At 37.5% G+C, this 26,272-nt stretch overlaps 1 protein-coding gene and 1 non-coding gene across 2 annotated transcripts; one reads left to right on the plus strand and one right to left on the minus strand.

Annotated features, from left to right (window-relative positions):
- Window positions 1-1,267: 1,267 nt before the first annotated feature.
- Window positions 1,268-18,828, minus strand: RAB11A (RAB11A, member RAS oncogene family). Its single transcript, XM_010955509.3, has 5 exons — window positions 18,645-18,828; window positions 12,127-12,322; window positions 11,693-11,886; window positions 10,645-10,725; window positions 1,268-3,021 (listed from the first exon to the last, which is right to left on the minus strand). The coding sequence occupies exons 1-5, from the start codon at window positions 18,682-18,684 to the stop codon at window positions 2,882-2,884; spliced, it is 651 nt and encodes a 216-aa protein (XP_010953811.2). The 5' UTR covers window positions 18,685-18,828; the 3' UTR covers window positions 1,268-2,881.
- Window positions 18,829-19,152: 324 nt separating this feature from the next.
- TRNAQ-CUG (transfer RNA glutamine (anticodon CUG)) lies at window positions 19,153-19,224 on the plus strand. Its single transcript has one exon. It is a non-coding gene; the product is annotated as a tRNA-Gln (tRNA).
- Window positions 19,225-26,272: the final 7,048 nt, after the last annotated feature.

Consider the following 26,272-nt stretch of genomic DNA (forward strand, 5'->3'; position numbering starts at 1 on the left):
GCCCTTTCGTGGTCTTTGTTCATTTTTTTTCACCTGGGGAATGGATATCTTTATGCACAGTCCTTATGCAACATTCATACTTTGTTTTGAAAAAAATTTTTTTTCAGGCTTATGTTCGTGAGACATCAGAAAACCAACCTCCATTTTTTGCCTTTGTTTAATAATTTTAAAAAAGCTCCTTAAACTGAAACCTAACAGGTTGCAATAAGTGTTTAATTATCCACCCAGCCTTTGAATTATTCTGCTTCTGATGTTGGCCAAAATTGTCTTAAATTTTGTAGTTTTTTTCTCTTTAAAGTACGTGGAAGAGATGATCACAATAGCTTGAACCATGGAAACCATTTGTATTTTGTAAATACAAGTCACTGACAACAAAAACTAAGATGTTTATTTCCCCAATGATGAAATAAGTATGACTAACTCTGGTGGGCAATCCAAACTCTTAAGAAGTCTAACTTTTCTGCAGAACCCTCTGGCCTAAGTCACCAGCTACCACTCCTTAGAATCTAGCATACTCAATGCAATGGCTAAGAAACTTACCCCTACAGAGTAACAATTACTATTAGAGAGAAATCATAAATAGCATTTGAGAACAATGAGATACAAGTTTAAATCAAGTCAAGATGGCTAACTGATTTTTCAGGACAAGTTTTTTTTTTTTTTTAAATGCAAAAGTTAAAATAACTAAAAGGCAAAATCACAAAGCAAAATACTTCTAAACTGCCTTGAGCCTTAAATTGTCATATTTGAAAACTTAATGTCTCTTAACTTCAGAGAGTCTGTGTCCAGAGATACTATTCAGAATGAAGACACTTGTTGAAATGCAATCAAATTCACTTTCTACTACTACTACTTCTTGGAATTCTCCTAAGATCCAACTATGCCCAAGGCAACATTAAGCCTACATTTGATAAAAACTCAAAGTTACTTTATTCACTTTCAATTCACTACCTAGTTTTACCTTCTCTTAAATAATTTTGTAAAAAATTTACTACCGATTTTGAGTCAATTAGTGGTGGAACCTCTGCCTGGGTCTGGTGACACTGCTACGTATCAAATAGAGATTACTTTCCTCATGTTTTTGGTAATACTTTTTCCAAGAACAGCATAATTGAACTACATGCCTAAAATCAAAGCTGAATTCACACAATGATGCCTCCAATTCAATTATTTACTCTACAACCCAAGGCCCTACGCTCCTCCTCATCAGAATCAAGTGGCAGCATCCAAAGCACTCAAAGGAAAAATATCATCTGACAACATAAAGAACAGTCCCCCTATAACTGTTTATTAGAACGTGAATATATTCCAAATCAATAACTAAAAAAAAAATTAAGTTACAGAGCATGCATAAAATACAAAGTAGCGATTTACAAACAGATAATAGTATCTTCATAACCAATATACTAAAATAATAAAATGGCTACAGAAGAAAACTCAAATGACGAACCACAGCAATGCCTTCCGTGCGTGCACCCCACACGTCATGAGCACCGCAAAAGATGTAAGATTAACTATGAAACATAGTAATCTATGCAAGCCCACACACATATGTATATTTTGGGGATATTCCATCATCCTGAATAGTATCACTTCAGTTGACACAACTTTCAGAACACTGCAGAGTTAAGTGCTTAATATTATCCACAAGAAAATAAAACTAAATATTAGTGTGCACATTTCTGAATGAGAAACGAGTTGCTCCAATGATTTCAATAATGTAGTGGAAGAAAACTTTCAGGTTTGTACAATGCCTAAATGCACTCTATTTAAACTCAAGGTACTATTTCATCTTACGTACTAAAAGAATACATGCCTTTAAGTGGTATTACTTGAGCAGAAATTAACCTCTCATTGTATTCTTCAGACATACTGAAACCAGATACTTAACTGGACTATATTCCATAACATACCACAAAACTCAAAAATCAGCACTGTTAAAACAATTATCCATGCCTGCTGGTGGATATGGTGAGAAAACTAGGTTGCATTTCACTTACTGGAAGGTTTTAAGACAAAATTAACACTTCACAATCTGATACTAAGAGCATTAAACCAGTTATTGCCTGAGCAATAAAATGCCACACAATCTACTGCTGGGAAATTAGGTAAGTTAAATGACTTGGGCTGCCTGGTCAACGTAACAGAGGCACCTCAGATGGAACTCCACCAGTCTCTCCAATTCCCAGCCTGCCAGGCAGCATTGTTCAACATATGGCCCCATAACCATACTGCTACTGAAATCATCAGTCTTTTATGTTTATTAAGATAATTCTTGTCCAGAAAAAAGTGCCCCCCGTCTAATCAACTTTGATGTTTACAAAAATTAAAAAACAAAATTTACTAAACTACATAACCCTATTAAGGCATTTTAGAAATTGACTTCCAGAATAATGGAAAATTTTCAAGCTCTCAAAATTCTGCTATGTTTATAGGGCAATTCTTCGATTTATGGAAATATACACTACACTGAAAGAAGAGTATATTAATTTATAAGCTGCTCTGTGGCAAAATGATAGCTTATTTCTAGTCTTAATTTGATTTAGTCAAGACCAATAGGCCTGAGCTTCAAGGGATCAAGTTTATATTATGTCCTACAGTGACAGCTTCCATGATGAAAAGTAAACAATAATTGAGGAATCCAAACATTCAGTTTATTAAACTAAGGCTAGTGAAGCCATAGCACAAAAAAAAGCTGCAGTCATTCGGGACAAGTGGATGATTTTATAAAGCTAAAATCAAAAGACTGAAGACATGGAAAAATCTGTAAGTATGAGGAAGTAATAAAACACAAAAGTGACCACAAGAATTACAAATATATTTAAATCTCAGACCTGGGAATTGGACTATACACAGCCTTCTAGGGGAGAAGAGAAACGCCTTATATGTTCTGACAGCACTGCACCTTTGGCTTGTTTTCAGTGGTTGGTGGAACGTGAATAGGAACCACATTGTTGCTTGGAGACATGTCGTTTTCACGTCTGTCTGACATTTGCTTCTGGGAAACAATGCGGTATATCTCTGAGTGAAAAAAGAGAAACAGCAATACTCAGTGTGAAAAGACCCATCAATAGTAAAAGATACATAGAAGTTATATCGGCCAAAAAAAAAAAGCCAATAACCTAAGCAAGGAACACATATACTCATAAGTTTTATTTTGAAACAGTGACTCATTTGAGTCAACTGATTATTTTAACAATTTCCCTTAGGATAAGAAGGGAAATAAAGGTTTTCCATTTCAGAGTGAAAGGTTCACCAATCAGTTAAATGAATCTTGTTTTAAAGAGACTGCACATAGTTTATGGACTTAGATCTAAACTAAACTTATGAGAGTATTTTCAGTCTACCCTTATCAAAAAACCTACATACACTGACATTGTACCACAGAAAAATAAAAATAAATTTGCACGATCAGTCACATTAGGAATTTCTGTTGGCTCTGTAGAGAAGGATACATTTCATAAACCAGTCAAAATCCAAAGGACTCTTGAAAAAGGAGGGAAAGATATTAATTATCAGTGCTTCTTGAAATAAAGTTAAATTGTAATTAAATAACTACTCAAACAGGCAACTTAAGATTTTCTATGACACTTATCAGAACTAATTGTTAAGCATCTACCTCTTGCACTACATGCCTGTGGGTGAGAAATGCTGCCTGCCATATCAGTAAACCAAGAATGCTGGGTCCATCAAGTCATCAGCCACTGCAGTACCCTCAACCCAACAGTGCACCCTGAGGGGACTCAGGATGAAGAACAGGATCATAGTCCTCCATAGTTAAGGTGCATATCAAAGGAATGATTTCCACGAGCCCAGACTTTTGCATCTTCCCAAACATCTCAAAGCATTAAACTCAACTGACGTAGAGATGTCTGGTTTTCTTCAACTACCAGGAATCCTTTGATGTTCCAGACTACCTGGTTTTTTTGTTACAAAAACTCCTACATATCCTGGCTCCTCCCTTACCTCCTTGGAATAGACCCTCAGAGGTATGTGAGAGGCTGCCTCCCAGGCTTAAGCCCTTCAGCAAGTTGGCTGAATAAAACATAATTCTCAACTTTTAGGTTTGTACTTTTTTTTTCAGTCAACAAACTATAAGGACCAAAACTGTATCTACAGCATAGAGTAGGGGTTTGATAAATAACTAAGTATGTAAATAAACGTTATTAAATTCCTCTACAGCAAGTATCTTTTTTTAATATATTTTAATTGGTTTTAAATTACAATGCCTAAAAGTACTTCCCTCTGACTATATAAACTCCTTACAAAGAATGTATCTTATCTATCTTTGTCCTCACAGTGCTCCCTCCAAAACAGTCACAAAAAGGGAATTCTAAAAAATGGGATAAATCCCTCCTATTATGATATACTATGAACAATACAATGTATTCCTATAAATGACATGGAAAACACTTAAAATGAATTTATTATGAGGAAACAATTAGGTAAATCCAGATTGAGGGACATTCTATCAGACAACTGGCCAAGACTCCTCAAAAAAGTTACTGTCACAAAATACATTGAATAGATGGGAATAAATGCTTTAGACGTGGGCTATAGCCCACCTACTTGTATTAAATAAAATTTAAAATCCAATTCTCCCATCTAGTAGCCATATTTCAAGTGCTCAATAACAACCTGTGGCCAGTGGCCACTCTATACACTATCCAGATATGTAACAATTCCATCAATGCAATGTGTTTTCCTTGACCAGATCCTAGTCTTAAAACTTTAAAAATCCAATCTATAAAGGACATTACTGCATACTTGGAGAAATCTGTACATGAACTGCACATTAAATAATACTGTAAAAACTTAAAGTTCTTGGATATGATATACAGTATTGTGATTAGGTAGAAGAATGTCTTATTCTGAGGAGGTAAAATGCCCAAGTGTTTAGTAGTAAACTGCTACAATATCTACAATTCACTTCCCAAAGACTGAACAAAGAGGAAAAAGTATATTTACTCATGTAGAAGTAAACCAAATGTGGCAGAATGTTAGTAACAGGATTTTAGATGAAGGATACATGGGTGTTCACTGTATTGCTTCTGTGACATTTGAAAAATTTAAAAATAGTTATAGGGTTAAAAAAAGAGAAAGTAGAATTGTATTTCCAAAATGCTCCAAGAACAGAGCAACCAAATGCAATGTTACCAACATAATTTGGATTCTAAGCTGAACTGTAAAAATTTGAGACAAGAAAATTTAATACTGTTTAGATAACAGAGGACAATAAGGTATTACTGCCAACTTTTAAGTGGTTTTGTTGCTACAGGTTTAAGTCCTACCCTTTAGATACACATCATGAAATGTTTACAAATGAAATGATGTAATAGCGGGGATTTGTTTCAAAATAATGGGGGGAGGGAGTAAACAGAGGAAGACACGGGCCCTGAACTGATGCTTGCTGATGGCTACACAGGAGTTTATACTATCCTACTTTTGGTATATTGGAAACTTTCCTTAAAGAGTTAAAGAAAAGACATGTATTAACTAAATTAATATTTTCTCCAAATTAAGAACGAAGCTCCCTAAAGGTGAACAACAGCAAGTTGAAATCAACTGAATATGCAAACTAACAGGAACACTGACAGCTAGTGTACCTTTTCTTACACCTTACGTTGGGGGAGAGGGGGCAGAGTGCTGAAATCTGTGTTTGAGAAGGCTGACAGGAGTTCAAAGGTGAAGAAATACCAAGAGAAAAAATTAGATTACAATAAAGAAAGGCTACTGACTAGAGTTCAAAAAGAAGAAAAGGGTATGAAGGATAGAGTCTTCATTTAGATTTTCATTGAAAAGGGAGGGGACAAGAGCGTCAAGGGTAAAGAGAAAGAGTCATTCAATGAGGCTAGTGGCTAAAGGAGTAGACATAATCATCAATTTACTGTGAAACTATACCATTCATTCTTTGTTCTTTATGTTTTCTCTCTAATCTCAAACTGGATGGCTCTTCTTTTTCAAATGCAAATGATTAAATGTGACCTTCTACAAATTTTAACTTCTTTACAAGTGGTTTTGAATATCGAGTTAGGGGAACCAAAACAAAAAATATTTTGCAGGCTCTTACATGAAAAGCAAATGCTGAAAGACGAAAGAGAGGAAAAGGCAGAGTTCTCAGAGAACATACAAAAGTAAATAATTAAAGAGATCTCATTACAAAGAAATTTGAGCAGTGTTTTAAAACTGCCTGCAAGTACTGCATACTGTTTTATAGAAATGGATTACTGCTACATTTATGCCAGTCACCAAAAAGATGTCTGCTAATAAAAATGCCACCCAAGGCAATAAAGAAAAAGGAAAGTGTTGGCCAGAAAATTAGGAGAAAATTTTTCTTTCAGTTAGAATAGGCATTAAGAGGCTACACAAGTAATTTACCTAAAATCTCTCATGGCTGGGTGTGTCACTTAAAAAAAAAAAACTTTGATATGAAAATAGGAAGCAGGTAACTTCTAGATGATATCTGATTAGAGAAGGCTATTTAAGTGGGGGGAAGGAACAGGACTTGCAAAATCTGATGCAAATATTTTCCTCCTTCAAGGGTATGTTCTCCTTTAGAACCAAAAGTATGCGATACACCAATTCCTGTGCACTCCCTTTTCAAGAAGTCCAAATGATAGGTAATGTTAGAAAGAAAAGGAATCCTGCTTTATCATTCTTATATGAGGATCCCTCGTAGGAGGTCTAAATAGAAAGTAAAATGTTAATATAAGACAGTTTTAAACACAATCAGGTAAAGTTAAATAAAAAAGACATATGGCTATTTCTACTTTAATGGAAGTGTGCATCAAGTTGCAAAGTAAATTCTAAGAAAGTTTAAATGCAATAGTTTCAAACTGGGGAACAAAGAGCCAAAGTTCTTCAGTCTCTCCAAAAATTGTGAAAATGGCAGAAGCCTGAGTTATTCCACTACAGCCTAGGTCAGAATTTGTTAGACCTTCTTCAAATCCATTTCTCACAATGTAAATTTCTTGAAGGTCAAAAATGCTCCGGTTTGATATACTGACGCATTTAAAAGGTTGCCACAGGCCAAAAACAAAGCTACTATGCCTAATTAAAAGATTCTCACTGCTTGGTAATAAAATGCCTGAAAACTCAATCCCACTTTTAAGAGTCAATATGCTCCGTAAATTAAAATTCTTTCAATCAAGAATTAAGAATTTAGTCTTCATACTAAAAAGATGGCTTGGATTTATAAATTACCTAGAGAAACGTGGTAGATACCATCTTAACCAAGTTTAACATCACCAGTAATGAATAAGACAAACCAAAATCATATCAAAGATATGATGCGCTGAGAACACTTTTCGTGGTATTCCTGCTGAAAGTATAAGCTAAACTGAACCATGAGGAAACATCAGACAAACCCAAATTCAGGGACACTACAAAATAACTGACCAGTACCCTTCAAGAAATGTCAATAAACAAAAGACAGACTGGAGAACTATTTCAGATTAGAGGAGACTATGGCAACTGAATGCAATGCATGATCTGATCCCAGACTGTCTTTTGCTAATAAGGACATAATTGGATCATTTGATCATTGTACTATGGTTATGAAAGACTATGCCCTTACTTTTAGGAAAAAAACACTGATAAATACTTAGGTATAATGGGCAAATATCTGTCACTCTCAAATGGTGCAGGAAAGAATTATTTATATATTTAGAGAGGAGGGGATGGCTCAGTGGTAGAGCACATGCTTAGCATGCATGAGGTCCTGGGTTCAATCCCCAGTACCTCCAGTAAAAAAATAAATAAAATAGATAAATAAATAAGCCTAATTACCATGTATATATTTAGAGAGATGAAGAAAAAGAATAAAGCAAATGTGGTAAAAGATCAACATTTACGGAATATGGGTTAAGGGTATTTGCAAATACTTTGTACTATCACTGCAATCTTTTAAGTCTAGAATTTGCCAAAATTGAAAGCTGAAAGAAAAAAAATTATAGAATATGTAAAGTATAGATTAATACCCCTTAATGAACCTGAGGATAAAAGAAAACAAAGCTGTACTGAAATGCAGAGGCTGAGCAACATATCAGGCTCACTCATGCACTGACTACCAGCTCCAAAAAATACCGTCAGCAAAATTACATCATGGAGTTATGGTCAAATTCATGGATGTTAAGAATGGCATGGGTCTATTCTAAAATAAGCAACACAATTAACTTTGAAGGAACAACAAAAAATTTCTAATACATAATTTTGCATCTTAAAAAGAAGCTATTTTTTTCTTCCAGCAACATCAAAATACAATTTTAATGCTCCCTTAATACTGTTAACATTTAAAGTAGAATTAAGCATAACGAAGAATACTGTTCTATTTCCTGTTTTTTCTATGCATTAATATTTCCATAAGTATGTAGAACAGCTTAGAACAAACATCCTAACACTTGCAAAACACAGATGTCTGCTGCCATGTGCAGTGATCTCTGATCCCACAGATCAACACTGAGAATGATGCAGGAAGCTGAGGAAATAGTGACTCTACAGAGAGGAAAAATGGTGGTGAGTGAAGCTCAAGCCTTGTTTGCTTTCAAGCAGTATTAAGTAATAAAAGTTTAATCTGGAGTGAATTTTAAGAGAAATAGCCAGATGTGCTTCATCATTCAGGACAAAACAGCTCAATTTAAGCATATATCACTGCTATTGATTACTTCATGTTTGAATGGATCAATTTTCGATGTTCAATGCTACAAAATGATACATAAAATAGTTGAATGCAGATGGAAGAAAACACTTGGCCTCATCTTCACTTAGTATCAGAATAAACGGGCTATAAATTGAGATCAGAATAGGCTAGAATTTGCTAAGACTTGATGAGACATAGAAAATAACCCAAGAATTGACTAAAAAAGGCCTTAAGATCAGAGGCCTTTGAAGATTGATTTATAACTCATACATCTTAAACGTTCACTCACTTTATTACACAGGGAATGGGAGCAAAGTGACAAAAAGTAAAAACCTACAACTTTTGGGCCTCACTTCAGTATTCGACACATGGACTCAAAAGAATCCACACAAGTGCTTATAAGGGAAAAAATAGGATTTGTAGACATACTGCACATTCAATCAGATCTTGCTTGCTGAAACAATCTGCAATGAAACTTGACATAAAGATTCTAGAAGAAAACTACCGTGTTCCAAAGACTGTTAATGCAACCCTAGCACCAGTCCTTTATTTACTGTTTTTCTGATGACAGAACTCTAATAAAATAGGTATGTAAATCATTAATATATAGTTTATTTTTAATGAGTTTTTTTCATACTTTAACTGCTATTTAGCCACTAATTTATCAAACGTTCACTAGGTAGCAGGGATAGCTAAATATTTTACACATATGAACTCATGTACTCATTTCTGGAGTCTAGTACAGATGTCTCAATGACAAACAATTTTTCTGTGGATTAGGTTATAGAGACAAAAACCTTTAAGACACAACATGAACAGTCAAATCAAATCATACCACAAAGTATTTATAAATGCAAGCCCTCTCTCAAAAAGAAATTAACAGAACTCCCCAAAACATATTTCAACTTTACATATGAGGAAATTGAGGCCTGGAAAGGTTAAGTAACTTGCCTAAGATTAGAGAGCGAATTAATAAGTGGAGGAGCCAGGACTAGAACCAAAGTCAGGCTTCTAAGTCCATGCTCTTGGAAAACCTAAGTTTTACTCCCTACATTTTTACAGTAATATAAGACAACATTTAAAAGCCAAAATCTGTGCACCTCTAATACAAGTGCTACAAAGAATGAAAATCTTGTTATATTATCATTGGAAACTCATGTATTTAACCATTTCTCTATATATACTTTTTAGAACACCAAGTAAGACTATTATATAGTGAGACTACACTCTAAATTATGAGCTCTTAAAAGTAATATACATTTTTAAAATACTTAAAAACTCACTGAAGTGCTTATTAGAGGATTAAGATTAAACTTCCAGATAAATTGTTCATTCTAATAAAGTCAGGGTAAATATGAGTCAGCACAAATAAAATGCCTTCCTATCCCTGAGGCTGACCTGGTCTATACATCCCCATACCAGAACATGAACTTTGTTCCTTTCCCACTATTTATTTACATTTTTCAATATGTAATCACTGGCTGATTTTCTCCACAGGTGACACTTTGCTTCTTATACAATATAGCACGGGAGAATTTTACTTCTTGTTTTTTCATTTAGGTTTCTAAGTATATATTTTCCCCTAGGTGTTTCTATAATATAGCAGAACCAAGAATGCCTTTTCTTTACTGAATTTCAAAAGGGTATTCATTTTTCCATAGATGGAATTTCAATATTTATCTTACTAAAAAGTACATTTAAGCATTGCTTTGTGCTTATGATCATCAAGTATGGAATGCATGGACCAAAGTAATAACAGAAGTGAACAAATTATTTTGAAAGTACTTCTCCCACTGTAAACCATATGAATTAGGGTGACCAAAACTCCACAAGCAAGGGCTTTAACTAATTTTGTACTCTAAGCAGCTCTTGCTAATAGCAGCTCTCAAATGATAGTCATTCTCAGATAGTGTGATTCTGTAGTTTAGTTTCCTCATTAATTTGTTTAAATTACCTTCCCAATACTCCCAATTCCCACTGGTATAATCTAAAAACGCACGTCTTACCTGTCAAGATTGTCTGAAAAGCAGCTTCTACATTTGTAGAGTCTAGAGCAGATGTCTCAATGAATGACAAACCATTCTTTTCTGTGGGGAGAAACAAAAACTTCAGTCTTGTTCAATTTTAATACAAGGGATGTGATGCACTCAAGCCCTGAAAAGGAAAATAACAGAACTTCCTAAAACCTAAGACCTCCCTAACTTCTTGAGTAGTAAGAGCACCATTCTACTTCGGTAAATTAAAAATTAGAGAGATATTGTCATTGGCCTCTTTAATTAACATAAATATTTGTTACATCTAAATACTACCACGAGCAATGAATAACACTAGTCATAATGTAGTAAACTGATCAAATACCCAGCTATTTCCATCCCTTACTGTCCTTCCCCTCATGAACTACACAGCTAGGGCAGGAATGTGGAAGGGTATATGTGACTGGCTTAGAATTCCACAACTATATTGTTTGAAATAAAGCTTCTCGCCTGGAAAACTGAAAGACCATGACAGAAAATTGTATTCACAGCACAATCAACAGTGGAATGTCACAACTTTCTCTAGTCAAGAATGCGCAATGCTGCCTTCTGTAGGCTGCCCCTGCCAGCAGGGAAGCAAGACAGAGGTGGGTCCTCCATGAAGCCAGGAAAGTTTTCATTGCTAAGCAGCTACATCCCTGTTGGTCCTTGACACTCCCTGAGCCACTACCTTTCAGACCCACACAGAACAGCCTTGGCAAAACTCAGACATAATGTGAAAAGGGACAGGAAGCACAGAATAAACAGATTTCATCTACCCCTTACAAGGAGAGAACGACAGAATTTATCTTCAATGTCTGGCAGCAAAAACTCGAAATACTGGAGTTCTAATAACTCAAAGGTAAGCAAGGGTCATACAGCCATCATACACTTTCAAAACGACAATACTTGCCAACCGTCCATGTTTACCTTTCTGAAACAACTGTAACCAATTATCCTCATGGGAAGGGTTATCAAAACTGTAGGTCTAACAGTAAGAAATACAGAATCACTGTAATATCATGGAATTCTCATCACTAACCTGCAAAAGCTCTTGCTTCATCTGTAGGAACTGCCCTGAGGTGACGCAAATCACTCTTATTGCCCACAAGCATGATAACGATGTTACTATCAGCATGATCTCTCAGTTCTTTCAGCCATCGCTCTACATTTTCGTATGTGAGATGTTTAGCAATGTCATAAACCAATAAGGCACCTACAGCTCCACGATAGTATCTGAAAACAGAAGCATGTATTTAACTATTAGAAAACAATCACAAGATGGAAGGGAACACCAGAAAAAAAGCTAAGTATATGGATTATATATATTTTTAAGCACCCTTCTAAATAAACTTTAAAATTCTAATACTGGAATTCTTACAAGGAAAAATGAAACAGCACCATTTTTCCGATACCAAAAGTCAGCAAAATGACTTTAGCGCCTATTTCACAGAACCGAAAAATTATGAGACTTACGCTGATGTTATAGCTCGGTATCGCTCTTGGCCTGCCGTGTCCCATATCTGTGCCTTTATTGTTTTTCCGTCAACCTGGATGCTTCTTGTTGCAAACTCTACTCCAATGGTGCTCTTGCTTTCAAGATTAAACTCATTTCGAGTAAATCGAGACAGGAGATTACTCTTTCCCACACCAGAATCTCCAATAAGGACAACTGAAAAAACAAAGAACTTAATGTCAGATGAGCAAGGCAAACACATTCAGAATACCACCATGCTTTAAAGTAAAAAAGATAGAGCATCTGATTTTTAAAAAGGGATGAGGGTAGGTGGGGAGTTGAGTAGCCCTTGTGCTTGACCTGCTACCAATCAATAAAACCAATTTATTCATTTTAACCTCTTTCTACCTGCATAGTAACCACCACACATCATGTGCTTAGTACAGATATAGTATCCGGTCTTACCCATGCAAATTTTAATAAGTTCACTAGGCACTGATGACCAGCTAATGCATCAATTAACAATCAATGCTATACCAGCCTTACTATCTTAGAAGGTAATAACTTGAAAGATAAAATTCTAAGCCAAATGAATAATCTGTGATATTAAAAATGTATCAGACATGAAAGCAACAAAGGATGTTAGTGGGTGATGGACAGGGAAAGGCTGAGTATATTCTACTTTGACTTATCAGTCTGGATGTGACCTCAGGACTCACTTAGGCAAAATGAAAGAATTAACAGAGGCACCAACTTTATAAACCTTGCCACCCAGATCACAGAAATTACAATGACCCTTTCATAGTTTTATCAGATTGTTTTTGGAGGGCAAAACACCTCTGCCAAACACCCTACTAAGTTTAACAGATGCCCTAGAAAGGTGACTAATAATTCTGACTTACTCTTGAGTCAGGGCCAAAGCAAGGAAGGCATACACTTTCACTTACAGCTTAATGAATTTTTTAAAAACAGGTGTGGTTAGATGAATTTGTTTCCTATGATTACTATAGGAGGCAATTTCTCTACTAGCTAAATACATGTTGATTCTTTTTCACCTAAAGTGATAATTACACTTTCAAAACAATGGGGGAAATAGGCTGTTAACTTGTTTTAAAGACTTTCTATCTGAATTTAAAGAACAAAATGAGTTCACAGGTTTACAGAATCTGAGCTTGACTTTTTTTCTCCTTGGTAAAAATTTTTATCAGCATTTCAGAAAATATACTTAACTGTTAACTACTAATGCCGCTTCTTCATTCTTACTAGCTAACTGATTTAGACAGCAGCTAACTGATTTAGAAAATCAAACACGCCAGAATAACACCAAAGAATAAGACTAATAAGACTAGAGAGACTGGGATTTGGTGGTGGGGGTGGCGAGGGAAGTAAGAACTGTGAGCTCATTTGCACTCTGGTCAGAGGGCAGAGAGTCCATTGTGCATTCCTTCCTTGCTACAAGAGCGGATATAACCTGGCCTCTGAACAGTCTTGGAGACAGTACATTATCAAATGCATATTTTTCTGGCTTCCTCTATGAGCTGATTCAGCAAGAAATCATCCAGGCAGCCAAGACTCCATGCAGCAAAATGCATAGTTATTTCTAACTATACAGTCAATTAGAGGTGTCAAAGGTATTATGGCAAGCACAGATAACAGAGTAAATGCTTTAACCTGGATACCAGGGAAGAAGATGCTAAGGTCATGAAAGTAACATACAAAAACAACGCACTTCCAATTTTATTGGACGGTTGGTTGATACATTAGTTTCCAAGGTCTACCACTCTAGATGTGAGGTGAAATCCCAGTATCAGTAATAAAGTCTACCCTTTTAGTACGGTGTAATCACTGTCGCCTCTTAGTGCAAAAGGCTGGATGTTCTGCTGAGGAAAATCTCTTTCGATAACTTGCTGGGCCCACACTAGCACTGAGGTACAAAAGCCTCACTTGAAGTAATAGAGAAATAGGAAAGAAGAGAAAAACCAAAAAGTTGAATGCTTCTACTTCATACATACTCAGATACCTCAATTTAGAAGCCAGTCATTTAGTTTAAAGCCAAAGAGCAAGACATCTAGAATGGCTTTGGATAATAAAATAAATAACTCAAAGAACACTTTCCCCACCAACAAAAACTCTAGTACTTCCAAGTTTTAGATTCTTGCCTTTTGATCTCCACTTTAATGATTATGTTATCTCCTCATCCTCAAACCTTTAAGTGGTGATAAAGATAGTGAGGGCATTTTTTTCCCTCGATGTAACCGATTAATTTTAACATAAAAATTAACACCCTTATATGAAAATAATTCAAGACTCATGAATGCTTTATACAGTATAAAATAGCTTTCTCAACTAGACATGGACAAGGTTGCCAGAATTATGACTAGAAACTTGTTAAAGGATTATATCTTAAGTGACAACAGAAGATAGTTGGTTCTTTAAGAATAGGGCTGCCAAGATGAAGTTGAGAAATGGCACAGTAAGGAAAGTTGCTTCTATTCAGTTATCAAATGAGAAACCGTATCAAGAAGGGTTGTATTTAGGCTCACCAAAAATAAACAAACTAGAATGGATTAAAATACCTAAACAACAGAAGAGCATTTACTGGCTATGATTTAAAAGACAAATCAAAAAGCTTAAAAGTTCATGGACTCAAACTTAATTTCTAATCAAGACAGTTTCTCTCATTAAGATGACAATACTTAATTGCTTTTTTAAAATGTGACAAACTATATGGTCACATCCTATAGTTCAAGGAAGGAATCTGCAGTGACTTTCTTCTATTTTCCATAACTATTATCTTAGATTAAAAGTACCTCCACTTTAAACATGGTATAACTATAGCCATCTACATGACGTATATAAAACATATACATACATAAATTAAATGACAGCATCTATATATGAAATACCTATATCATTTCTAAAGTAACTTGATAATATTTATTACCACTTGGTTAACTTCATCTGCTGAATTTTAAGTATCATCTGTAATACCTAGTACTAAAAATCTGATTGTTTATCTAATATTAGGCTGTTAATTGCCGTAAAAACAGAATATACACATTATCCATTATTTAATAAAAATTTGCAACTCTTCATCCACATTTAGTTTTATACACTCTCTTGCAAACTAATGTACTAGACTAAAAGCTAATTCAACAAATCAATATAGTACATTAGACCAACCAGTTATCACCTTAAGGAGTAACTGATAATTCTTGTTCTGGTTTTTGTAAATAAACTTGGAGATCTATCTATTCTTTCAACTATATTCATAGTCAAACCTCACCAAGAGTCTTTAAAATGAAATGCATTCAATAAGGCTGAAGTCTAGACAAGTTTTTCCAGATTCAGCAGAACCCAAATTGCTCAACCAAAAATTGTGAAAGAAAAGCTATCAAGATGCAAGACAGCAAAGTTCCTATAATCAGTTCCAATGACAATCAGCTGATGGTTAATTACTACTGACCTTCAATAAGATTGAGAAGAAAATGGTGTAGATCACGTATCCAGGTATTTTCAGAAAATGTGGCTTTGATTGGATTGGTGTCTACCACAAAATTTGTAAAAACGAACTATTGATGTTTACTTGACTTATGTGTCCCACGAGGCCTTAACCACAATGAGTATAAGTATTTGTTGAATTAAGTTTTTAAAATAAAAAGTCAAGTTAAAAAAAAATTAATCTCCCACCACCACCAAAGGTCTCACTGTTGATCTTAACTAAAGAACAACAATTATTTCGGGAACAAATACATAATTTACAATAATTCTCCTGCTCTCCCATATTACATTCCCATTTGGACTGTTTCATTCTACACCAACCAAAATATTCCTTCATTTTCAACTGGCTAGAGTTACAAACTAACTTCCAATTCCCTCAACTATTAAGTTGGCTGGGTAAGCCTTCTTCCAAGTAAATAGCTGCAGTTCGTCTCAGTGAGTAAATCCATGTAGAATGAAACCATTTTAAAATCAAATTACTGTTGCTTCGCTTTAAATTCTAACTGTATAAATAGGAAATTGGCTAAATAATCATTACTGAAGTTAAAAAAAGTGACTCATATCCTGTAAGAGCTTTAAAAAAGTGGAAATCTTTCTCAGCAAAAATTTTAAAACATCCTATCTTGAACAGCAGAATGTACAACAAATGAAACCATTGCCCATGGAAATATAAAATTCTTTAGAAGGTCCTAGTTTTAAGTTTCTTTACTAATACTTAAACGCTCTTATGTTTATAGATTAGAGACAAGTGACAAAAACAGCCAAGGACCACAGCAACTTCTTTCATATTATTACCATGTACTGAGTCCTTATAGAAGCTTAAATTTTACAACCAGCCTCATTTAATTTTCAAAACAGCCTGAGGGGTACATTTCTTTTTTATAGATGAGGGAACTGAAGCTCAAAATAGTCAACTTTCCAAAGGTCATGTAGCAAATTTAACACCTGAGTTAGGATGTGAACCCGGCCTGTGTGATTCCAAAGCCCTGCGCTCTTTCAGTCAGTAGGATGCTCTAAGTTAAAATTCCTTAAGCCAATCCAGGGTAATTGATGTTCTTAGCAAGACAATAAATGGCTTCTGTAACCAACATTCAGGTTCTAAACCAAAGAGGGGAAATACTCTGAAAGTCTATCTTGTTCTAAATTAATTACTTCAAAAATAGCTAGCTGCCTACTGCCATTGTACCTTATTTGTAAAAACAAATCTCCATTTACTGACTAAACCTCCTTTCTCCAGGGTCTCAAAAAATTTCACCAGACCTCAGATGCCCTCAGCCAACAGTATGTAAATGAATCCATGCTTCCTTTCCGTATTTGTGAAATGAATTAAGTACCCCTTCTGTGTAAATGACTTTCCACTGTGTGGGGGTGGACAGTGAAGGGACTCACCCTACATGAAAATTTTCTGGCGCAGAAGAGTTAAGTGGTGGTAAGGGCATATCATCAACTAGTCAGACAAGATTTGCAAAGTACTGGTAAAGTAATGGTTCCTGCTTTGTTTAGTCAAACATTCTTAGCACCCAGTGGCAAAGTCAGAAACAGTCACCAAGCTTAATACTTTTTTTAAACTCCACCCTCCACTGTAAAGCTTTAATGGCAATGGCTTCTTCCTCCCTGGTAATGATCTTTGTTCAGTATACTACTGATGGATCCCGTCCTAATTCAGGAACATTGAAAGAGCATTAGAGAGAGCGCATTCACTGAACAAAAAAAGCATTTACTGTACTCTTTCTTCATTGAAAACTGTACCTTTTATCTTTGTTAATTAAAAACAAAAACTATTTGGATTTTTTTCCGGACTAACCAACAAGCAATTCTTTTTTTTTAACTCCCCACCCTCAAATATGTTTTGCCCAAGGGCACGACATATTTCCCTGTCTTGTAAAAAATAATTAATTTGACCAGAAAGCACACAACTTCCCCATGCCTTCCCCACTACCTTTGGGGAAAGGTATGTGGCCAACTAGGACTCTTTCCTTCCTGTTCTAAAAACACCAAAAGGTTGGATCCTCCCAGTATTGCAGCAGGAAGCAACCAGTCCATAGCGATAAAGCAAGCTAGTATTTGTGCAGCGTACAACCTTTCCTGCTCAGGAACTGGGCCTTCAGGTCTGGCAAGGATAACAGCCACCACCCATCCGCAACCCCTTCTCGCGAGCAGAGTCAAGTTAGCCTAGGATGGTTGCCGCTGGATAGGGAGGGTACGAGAAAAAAAGCCTAGGTGGGAAGTCACACCGGTCTGCCGGGTCACTGCGACAAGTGCGCGCGTGGGTGATGGGACAATCCCTCCTGCCCTAGTCCCCACAGTCGGAGTCGCACAGGAGACGTGGGAGAGCTCTTAAACTACACGGGGAGGGAAGGCAGAAAAAGAGCTACCCATCCCGAGGGCAGTGCGAGAAGGTTACCGACCGCGAGAACTGTGTGGCGGGTGGGGGTGGGGCCGCCGGCCCGCTCGGATTTTAATCAGGGCCTGGCCCGGGGGATGGGAGAAGAGGGCTACGAGAGGCGTCTGGCCGAGGGCAGGGGCGGTAAGGGGACACGGAGAAGAGGCTCGCCGGAGGGGAAGGGGAGGCAGATAAGAAAAAGACCCGTAGTGGGATGGTGGGCTGAACGAAAGGTGAGCAGCGAAGGCAAGGGCCTGTCAGAGGGGCTCAGGAAGGGTGTATACTGAGGGGGAGGGGGCGCCCAACCCAAAAAGATGGATGGTGGGAGGGGCGCCCCCTTGAAGGGGACTTGGAAGCCGGGGAAAGAAGGCGTTTTGGGAGAAGGCGGCCGGCCGCGAGAAGGGCGCGCGGTAGGGGCTGTGAGGCTTCCCAAGGCCTCTAGGGAGGTCGCTAAGAGACCGGTGCACGGTGAGGACCCCCTCAGTGAGGGGAGAAAAAGGGGCTGGGCTGGGAGACCGCAGGACAAACGGCACAGAGAGGAAGGGCTGAGGAAAAGCGACCTCTGGGCAGGGGCAGCCCGCGGCCGGGTCCCCCGGGAGTATCCCGGGCCCCGAACCGGGACTCGGTGGAGAGTTCGAGAGCCCGTGGCCTCACCTTTGAAGAGGTAGTCGTACTCGTCGTCGCGGGTGCCCATTGCGCGGCCGAGGAGCGAAGAGGCGGGAGTAACAGTGGTATCGGTGGGACCAGGGGGCGTCGCTGCAGGGGTAACCCGAGCGCCGTGCTTCAGCTGCCCGACCGGGTGAAGAACCCCTCCCTGCCGCTACGCCACTTCCGGCAGGCCCCAGCCCCTTAGGGGAAGTACTTCCGGGGAGGTGGCGCCCCGCCCCTGACCCAAGAAGGGCGGTGCGGCTTGTGTCGTCTGTCTTCAATTTCTCAGCCACTTCGGGACGTTCGGAGGGATTACTGAGCCCTGGACTCCCGGCTGACCACATCCCTGGCGGCTGCTTACCATACTTAATGGTCTCTCCCTCGTTCCACTCGCCGCCATGCGGGGCAGCGGGGCGGTGGGAAACGTTTCAGCACCGCCTCTGGTGGTGGGTTTGTGGATGGGGGCGGGGTTCTCTAAGGATTAAAGAGTCGAAGGCGATACTGGGAGCGTGGCGGTTCCATGGTGTAATGGTTAGCACTCTGGACTCTGAATCCAGCGATCCGAGTTCAAATCTCGGTGGAACCTGCGGTGTTCACTTTTTTTCCTGTCCACGCTAATTCATTTATTTATTTACTAGGTGATTGTTGAACTAAGGTATATATGTCCGTACACTAAGTAGGGAGGGAATGTCACAAAATAAAATCTTTGTCTAGCAAGACCCCCCCCGCCCCTAATTTTCCTCTTCAATTCTGTACTCTCTTCTAGCTGTCTCCAAAGTAGCCTCTGCGCTTCTCCGTTTTTTTAACCTGGGCCCTCTGACTCAAACCTTCACCCAAAAGCTTCCACGAAACTTGACTCCTTTTTCTACAATTTTCAACCTCCAACTTCATTCAAGGGCAGGCACTTTCACTCACTCCTTTTCTCCAAAAATCTCTGCAACTATCTCCAGATGTCATTCAGAGTACCTCGCCTACCCTTCTCATCAAGATTCATCAAGAACTTCTCGAACCCTATTTGTCATCCTCTAAGATAAACCTGATTACATAACTAATTTAACACGCAGAGGAAAGGATGGCAATTTCTATTTTAGCAGAAATGTGGATAGGGAGACTCAAGAGTTAGCCAAAGATCACGTAGCAGGGCCTCCTTGTATTTGAAGAGAGTTTTGTTGTGCCAAAAAGATTTCTCCATTTGTCAAACCCACCTACCACCTATCTGATTTAGACTTTTGGGCAAGGATGCCTGTAGTAAGCAGGAAAGTGGCTCCCCAAAGATGTCCACTTTCCAATCACGGGGAACTGTGAATATGCTAGGTTACATGGCAAAGGGGAATTAAGTTTGCAGATGGAATTAACATTGCCAACCAACTGACTTAAAATAGGGTAATTATCCTGGATTCTCCAGGTGGGCCTAATGGCCTCTCAAGTGTCTTTAAAAGTGGAAAAGGGAGACAGAGGTGGCCATGGTGATGTGAATGTGAGAAGGCTTCAACCAGCCCTTGTGACTTTGAACATGCAGAAAGGAGGCCAGGAGCCTAGAAATGCAGATGCTTATGGAAGATGGAAAAGGCAAGGAAATGGATTCCTCCCTAAGCCCCCAGAAAGAACACAGCCCTACTGATTCCTTGATTTTCGACCAGTGAGACCCATGTCAGACTTCTGACCTACAAAACTGTAAAATAATAAGTTTGTGTTGTTTTAAGTCACCAAGTTTGTGGTAATTTGTTACAGCAGCAAGAGAAAACGAATACAGTGCTGTTTTCAATGCTTTCTGTCACAGTGTAAAGCAATAGAACGTTTACCTAAGGCCTAGAGACTGCCTTGTGCAAGGGTGAGCATTATCCACACTGGGGGAGATGCATAATATTACTCAAGCAGCTAAATATTACGTGTACTACAGATTATAAGACACAGTCCTAGCACTACTCAGGTGGGTAGACAAGATGGACTCAAAAAAAAAAAAAAAGAAGTATCAGTAACTAGACAGTTCTAGAGTTAACTAATGAGAGTCCTGACAACATATGCCACCGTTTAGAGGAACTGAGATAATCAGGAAGAACTCTGGAGGAGGAGGAACTAGCATTGACCCCTGAAGGAAGATGCAAGTAAGGAAATTTATTTTGGGACGTGGAGGAAATTAGATGATAAGAGCATGTAGAGTAAGGCCATTAATGCCAGGGGAACAATTATAAACTTCTTCCCTTAAGTCGTTGTTTCTCAACATGTGTCCTGAGAAGGTCCATAATATTCCTCAGAAGAAGGATTGCATGCTCAAATAAATTGAGAAGCACTATACACTGTCTCCCCCACCTTAGACGTTCCCCTAGCACATTGGTATTTTAAAGTCTAAACATTCCACTGAAGAATTTTTTTTTAAACTGTGTCGAATACAGCATTTCCCAGATTCACTTGTGAACAAAAAAAAAGAACCAAGAGTATCATTCATCATCCAGTTATACATGGGCTAAATCACAACCCATTGCACTCACCCACCCAACAGTGCACAGTACAACAATGTACCCTAAGGAGAATTCACAACAAAAATAAAAATTAAAAAAAAAAACTGGATGAGGCATTCTGTGCTTTGGAGAAACACCCCTTCGATAGTTAAGATGCTTATCTCAGGAAGAATTTCAGTGGCTCCAGATTCCTGCATCTTTGCATATATAGCAAAGCACTAAAATCACTAACTTGAGATCTGCTTTTTGTAATCAGCAATAATCTTTTACCAAGATGTATGTTTGACTACATGTATTTCTCAGCCAAAAAATTCATGTATATACTGATTCCTCCCCTACTTCTTAGGAGCAGTTTCTCAGAGCTACTGAGAGGCTGTCTTCCTGGCAATAGTCCTCAGTAAGATCCTAAATAAAATTGAAACTCACAACTGTCATGTTGTACATTTTTCTTTAAGTCAACACACCAATCACAGAACTCTTATCCCATGGAACACCTGTTAGCACCCCACTGAACACTTTGGGGGAGCCATAAAAGATCTGCCATAAAAGAAGGCTGATTAAAGTAAAACTAGTCTTAGGAAAAGTAATCTGGCTATGGCCTGCAGGACTAGGGTAAAGAAAGACTGGACGTGTGAGTATCCATTAGAAGGCTACTGTACAAAGGCACAAACTGGTGTAGAAATAGAAATGGGGTGTAGCTATGGGAATAGAGAAGAAAGAAGAATCAAAGGCTGTTGTGGAAAAATGGTAAATGGATTCTATGAACAAAGAAGAAAATTAGAATTTTACTTTGTTGTTTGGGGGAAGAGGGCTAGTAATTGCTTGATTTTTTTTTTTTTTTTTTTTGGTAACCTCTCAAGGAATACAGGAACTTAATGAAAATGACTTAAACAATACAGAATACAGAGTAAATCCTTAAATTCCTCAACTTCAGTTCCTCCTTCAACCCCAGAAATACTTGCTACATTTTCTTTTAATGTAATATAAATATGTGTACTGGTTTCTCATCTTGAAAAATCTGTCCACGTTAGTCCCTACAGACTTAACTCATTTGCTGCATAGTTCTCCTGAGCAAGGATGTACTATAGTTTTTACAACCTTTCCCATTCCCTTACTCATGGATACGGAAGACAGTAAGAGTTCACTAAACTAAAACCTATTCCTAAGCTATTTCTTCCTTGCCCACTTCCTCCTCAAAGGCTAGAAAAGCCAAATATTCATTTTTCCCAGCTACTCTGCAATATTTTTTATTTTTGCCCATCTGGCTTGCCCAATAATTTCCACTTCCCTGATAACCAGTGAGTTGTAAACTTTTTCTCCTATATTTAATAGCCATTTATGTGAATTGCATGTTAATATCCTTGTCCATTTTCTTTTGGGGTTGTTTATCTTATTGATGTGGAGGATCTTTCTATATATTCTACCTTTTAGTCCTTTGCCTGTTATATATGGCACAAATATTTCCCCCAAATCTATCACCTGACTTTTAATTTTATTAATGATGCTTTTTTCCCATACAGAAGTTTAAAATTTTTATTTAATCAAATCTCTCTCAGTCATTTCTTTTATGGCTTCTGGGTGTTGCATTTTGCATAAGAAGCCTTCTTCACCACACCAAGATTATTCAAAAAATGTTTCTCCTCAAATATGTCTATAATTTTTTCTCCATATGGATTTTATTTATATTGAGGATGGCATGAAGTATTGATCTAAATTAATTCTTTCCAAATGGACAGTCAATTGTTTCAACATCATTTATTTGAATAGTCTATCTTTTTTTTTCTCTGATTTGAAATGTCTAATTTACTATAAATAAATTCCATTCATATAAATAAGTCTATTCTTGAATCTTCACACTTTACATCTGACATCCACAGAGAAACACTGCTTGGATTTCCCCTCAAGAAAGAGCCCTTTGTGAGAAGCGGAGTTGGCTGACAGTCTCCCGCTACCACACCTCCAAGGTCCACCACTGTGTTCACACTGACGCCACACTCCCTCCAGACTGTTCCCAGACAATCATTGAGCACAGGGGGTACCAGAGCTGGACCAGTTCTGTCCAAAATGGGGCTCTCCCAATGGGCAATCTTTGCTCTGGAGCTCTCCTTTGGCTTGGCTGAGATTTTTCTCAGAACTGCATTACAGTCCAAGGCTCCTTCCTTCCCTCTCTCCTTGTGTAGGTATTGGACCTAAATTGTGGTCTGAAGGCCCTACTTCTCCCATTTATCCTTTACAGGCATTCCCCCAAGTGAATCTCTTACACTTTTAATTCATCTGGTATCAGCTTCCGGAGGACCTGATCCTGATACAGTCCCATTGGCCAAGTTTTCTATTCCTATGCCAGTATCACACTGCTTTAATTATAGCTTTGTAGTCTATTTTGATGTCTCGTATGTGGTACCAAATGAGTAAATATTTCTATAGGGCTTAGAATAGTGCCTGACAACTAGAAGGAACCATATGCATTTGATAAATAAAAAAAATATGGCAACTTTCTCTCACTGTTTTTTCTTTCTAAACTTTGGCTATTTTTAGGGACTTTCTTTTTCAGATGAAACTTAGAGTAAACTTCTTAAGTTCCAAAAAAGATTCACATTGGGGTTTTGATTAAGGTTTTGTTACTAATCATTAATGATACCTTTTCTAGAAATTAAATACAGAATTTGGACAGGATGTACAAAAATACGAGATTTTTGCCTATGAAGATACAAAAAGAAAGAGATCTGGGGTTTAATAGCTATTTGGAAGAATGATCAATAGAAAAAGGGAAGTAAGGATAAGAAACAGAAAAAGAGCAAAAATGTTGACTTTAGTGTCAAGCATGTCTAATTTAAACAGTTCGTAGGAAAACCAAAGGGAAATAGCCCATAAAAAGTCTGGAAATATAGAAAAGCTAAGGCCCTGGAATATGTGGAAGCAAGATGTGGACTATATCTCATCTTCCATCGCCTGGGAGGCAACATGGAACGGTTGCTGAAAACAAAGTGGGGACTGATAGGTCCGTGTTTAAACTCCAGCTCAGCCGTTCATTTGCTGTGTCACTTTAAATAATTAACCTAATCCTGCTAAAGCTCACTTCCTTCTCTGCAAAATGAGGACAAACATGAATACTGGAATAATATATGTATAGCTCACACCATGCCTGGTACATAGTAAATATTCATTAATTCACTGGGTCTCAACAGTGGCCAATTTTGCCCCCAGGGAATTTGATAACATCTGGAGACCTTTTTAATATACAGTTGGGAGGCACCACTGGTGTCTTGTGGATAGAAACATCCTACAATACACAGGACAGCTTCCCTGTCCTGTGAATAAAGAATTATCTGGCCCCAGATATCAACAGTGCCAAGGTTGAGAACCATGTGTTAATTGTAAGGATTATCCAGAGGGCAGGCCAAGACTTATGATGAGAAAAGGGCAGGATGCCAAAAAGCATCACCTCTCCATCTTAGCTCCTTTTTAAAAGGTTGAACACACCCCCTAGACCTCAGGAAGGATGCCCAGGACAGACATACCTCTGTTCAGTCTCCCATATATGGTTCCTATTTGTTAAGTAAATATACCTCAGTTTTCTATTTCTTGACCTAAAAGGATTTTCACAGTGTCATTCACTTTACAACTATTTGTTAAACTCTCTCTATGTTTCATGTACTTTTTTGTAATGTCATTATTTCATAATAAAAATAATTTTGTAAGAGAGAAAAGTAAACAGACCCAATGAAGTGATTAAATAAATTTGTTTTCTGTGCTTTTTATCTTGTGTATATTGTAAGGTAACAAACTGTACACGAGATCAGGAAATTCTCAACTTTTACTATCTGATTACAGTCACTAGAACACCAAGCAGTTCTACAGAAAGAAATGGTTAAAATAAATATGTACATTTATATATAAATATATTTAAATTATAAATATATATATAAATGTATAAATTACATGTATATTAAAAACAACTTAATATTTATAACCAAATGCTGTGTAGCTCAATCATAGATTTTTTTCCATATCATGAAATCTGAATCAAAATAACTTCTTTTAACAATTTCCTCTTTACATACCCTTAGCCTTTTATGTTTGCTACTCATAGAGCATAAATTATATGGCTCTGACATCTTTCAAAAATTAAAAGGAAGGACACTAACGAGTGAAAAGACAGCCCACAGAATGGAGAAAATACTTACAAATCATGTATCTGGTAAATGATTAATATCTAGAATATATAAAGAACTCCTATAATTCAACAAATAACAAAGAAACAACCCAATTCAAATATGGGCAAAGGACTTGAATAGACATGTCTCCAAAGGTTTACAAATGGCCAGTGAGCATGTGAAAGGACGCTGAACCTCATGAGTCATTAGGGAAATGCAAATCAAAACCACATGAGACACCACCTTACACTCACTAGGAAGGCTTTTATTAGAAAACAAAACAAAACGAAAGGAAAATAAGAAAGGTTGGAGAGGATATGAAGCAATTGGAAACCTTGTACATTGCTGGTGAGAATGTAAAATGGTGCAGCTGCTGTAATGAACAGTTTGCTGGCTCTTTAAAAAGTTACACATACAATTACTATCTGATAGAGCAATTCTACTCCAAAGAAGTGAAAGCAGAGACTCAAACAGATACAGGTCAACAACATTCATAGCAGTATCAGTCACAGTAGCCAAAAGGTGGAAACAACACAAGTTCCATCACAGATGCATGGATAAACAGAATGAGTTATAATACCAACAATGGAATATTATTCAGCCTTAGTAAGAAATGAAATTCTGATACGTTACAACATAAACGTACCTTGAAAACATTATGCTAAGTGAAATAAGCCAGGAACAAAAGGACAAATACTGTATGATTCCACTTGTATGAGATACGTAGAATGAGTAAATTCTTGGAGACACAGAGTAGAAAGGGAATAGGGAGTTATTGTTTACTAGGTACAGAGCTTCCATTGGGGATGACGACAAAGTTCTGGAAATGGATAGCGGTGATGGTCACACAACATCATAAATGTACTTAATGCCACTGAACCACATAAAATGGTAAATTTTGTGATATGTATATTTTAACACACACATAAAACTAAAAGGAGCTGGATCTCAGTTTTTTTAAATGGATGAAAACAGGAAACAGAAGGTTAGGATAAAAGGGCAGAGAGTTGCAGAAGACTGG

This window comes from Camelus bactrianus, chromosome 6, assembly GCF_048773025.1.
Source record: "Camelus bactrianus isolate YW-2024 breed Bactrian camel chromosome 6, ASM4877302v1, whole genome shotgun sequence".
Lineage (NCBI taxonomy): Eukaryota > Metazoa > Chordata > Mammalia > Artiodactyla > Camelidae > Camelus > Camelus bactrianus.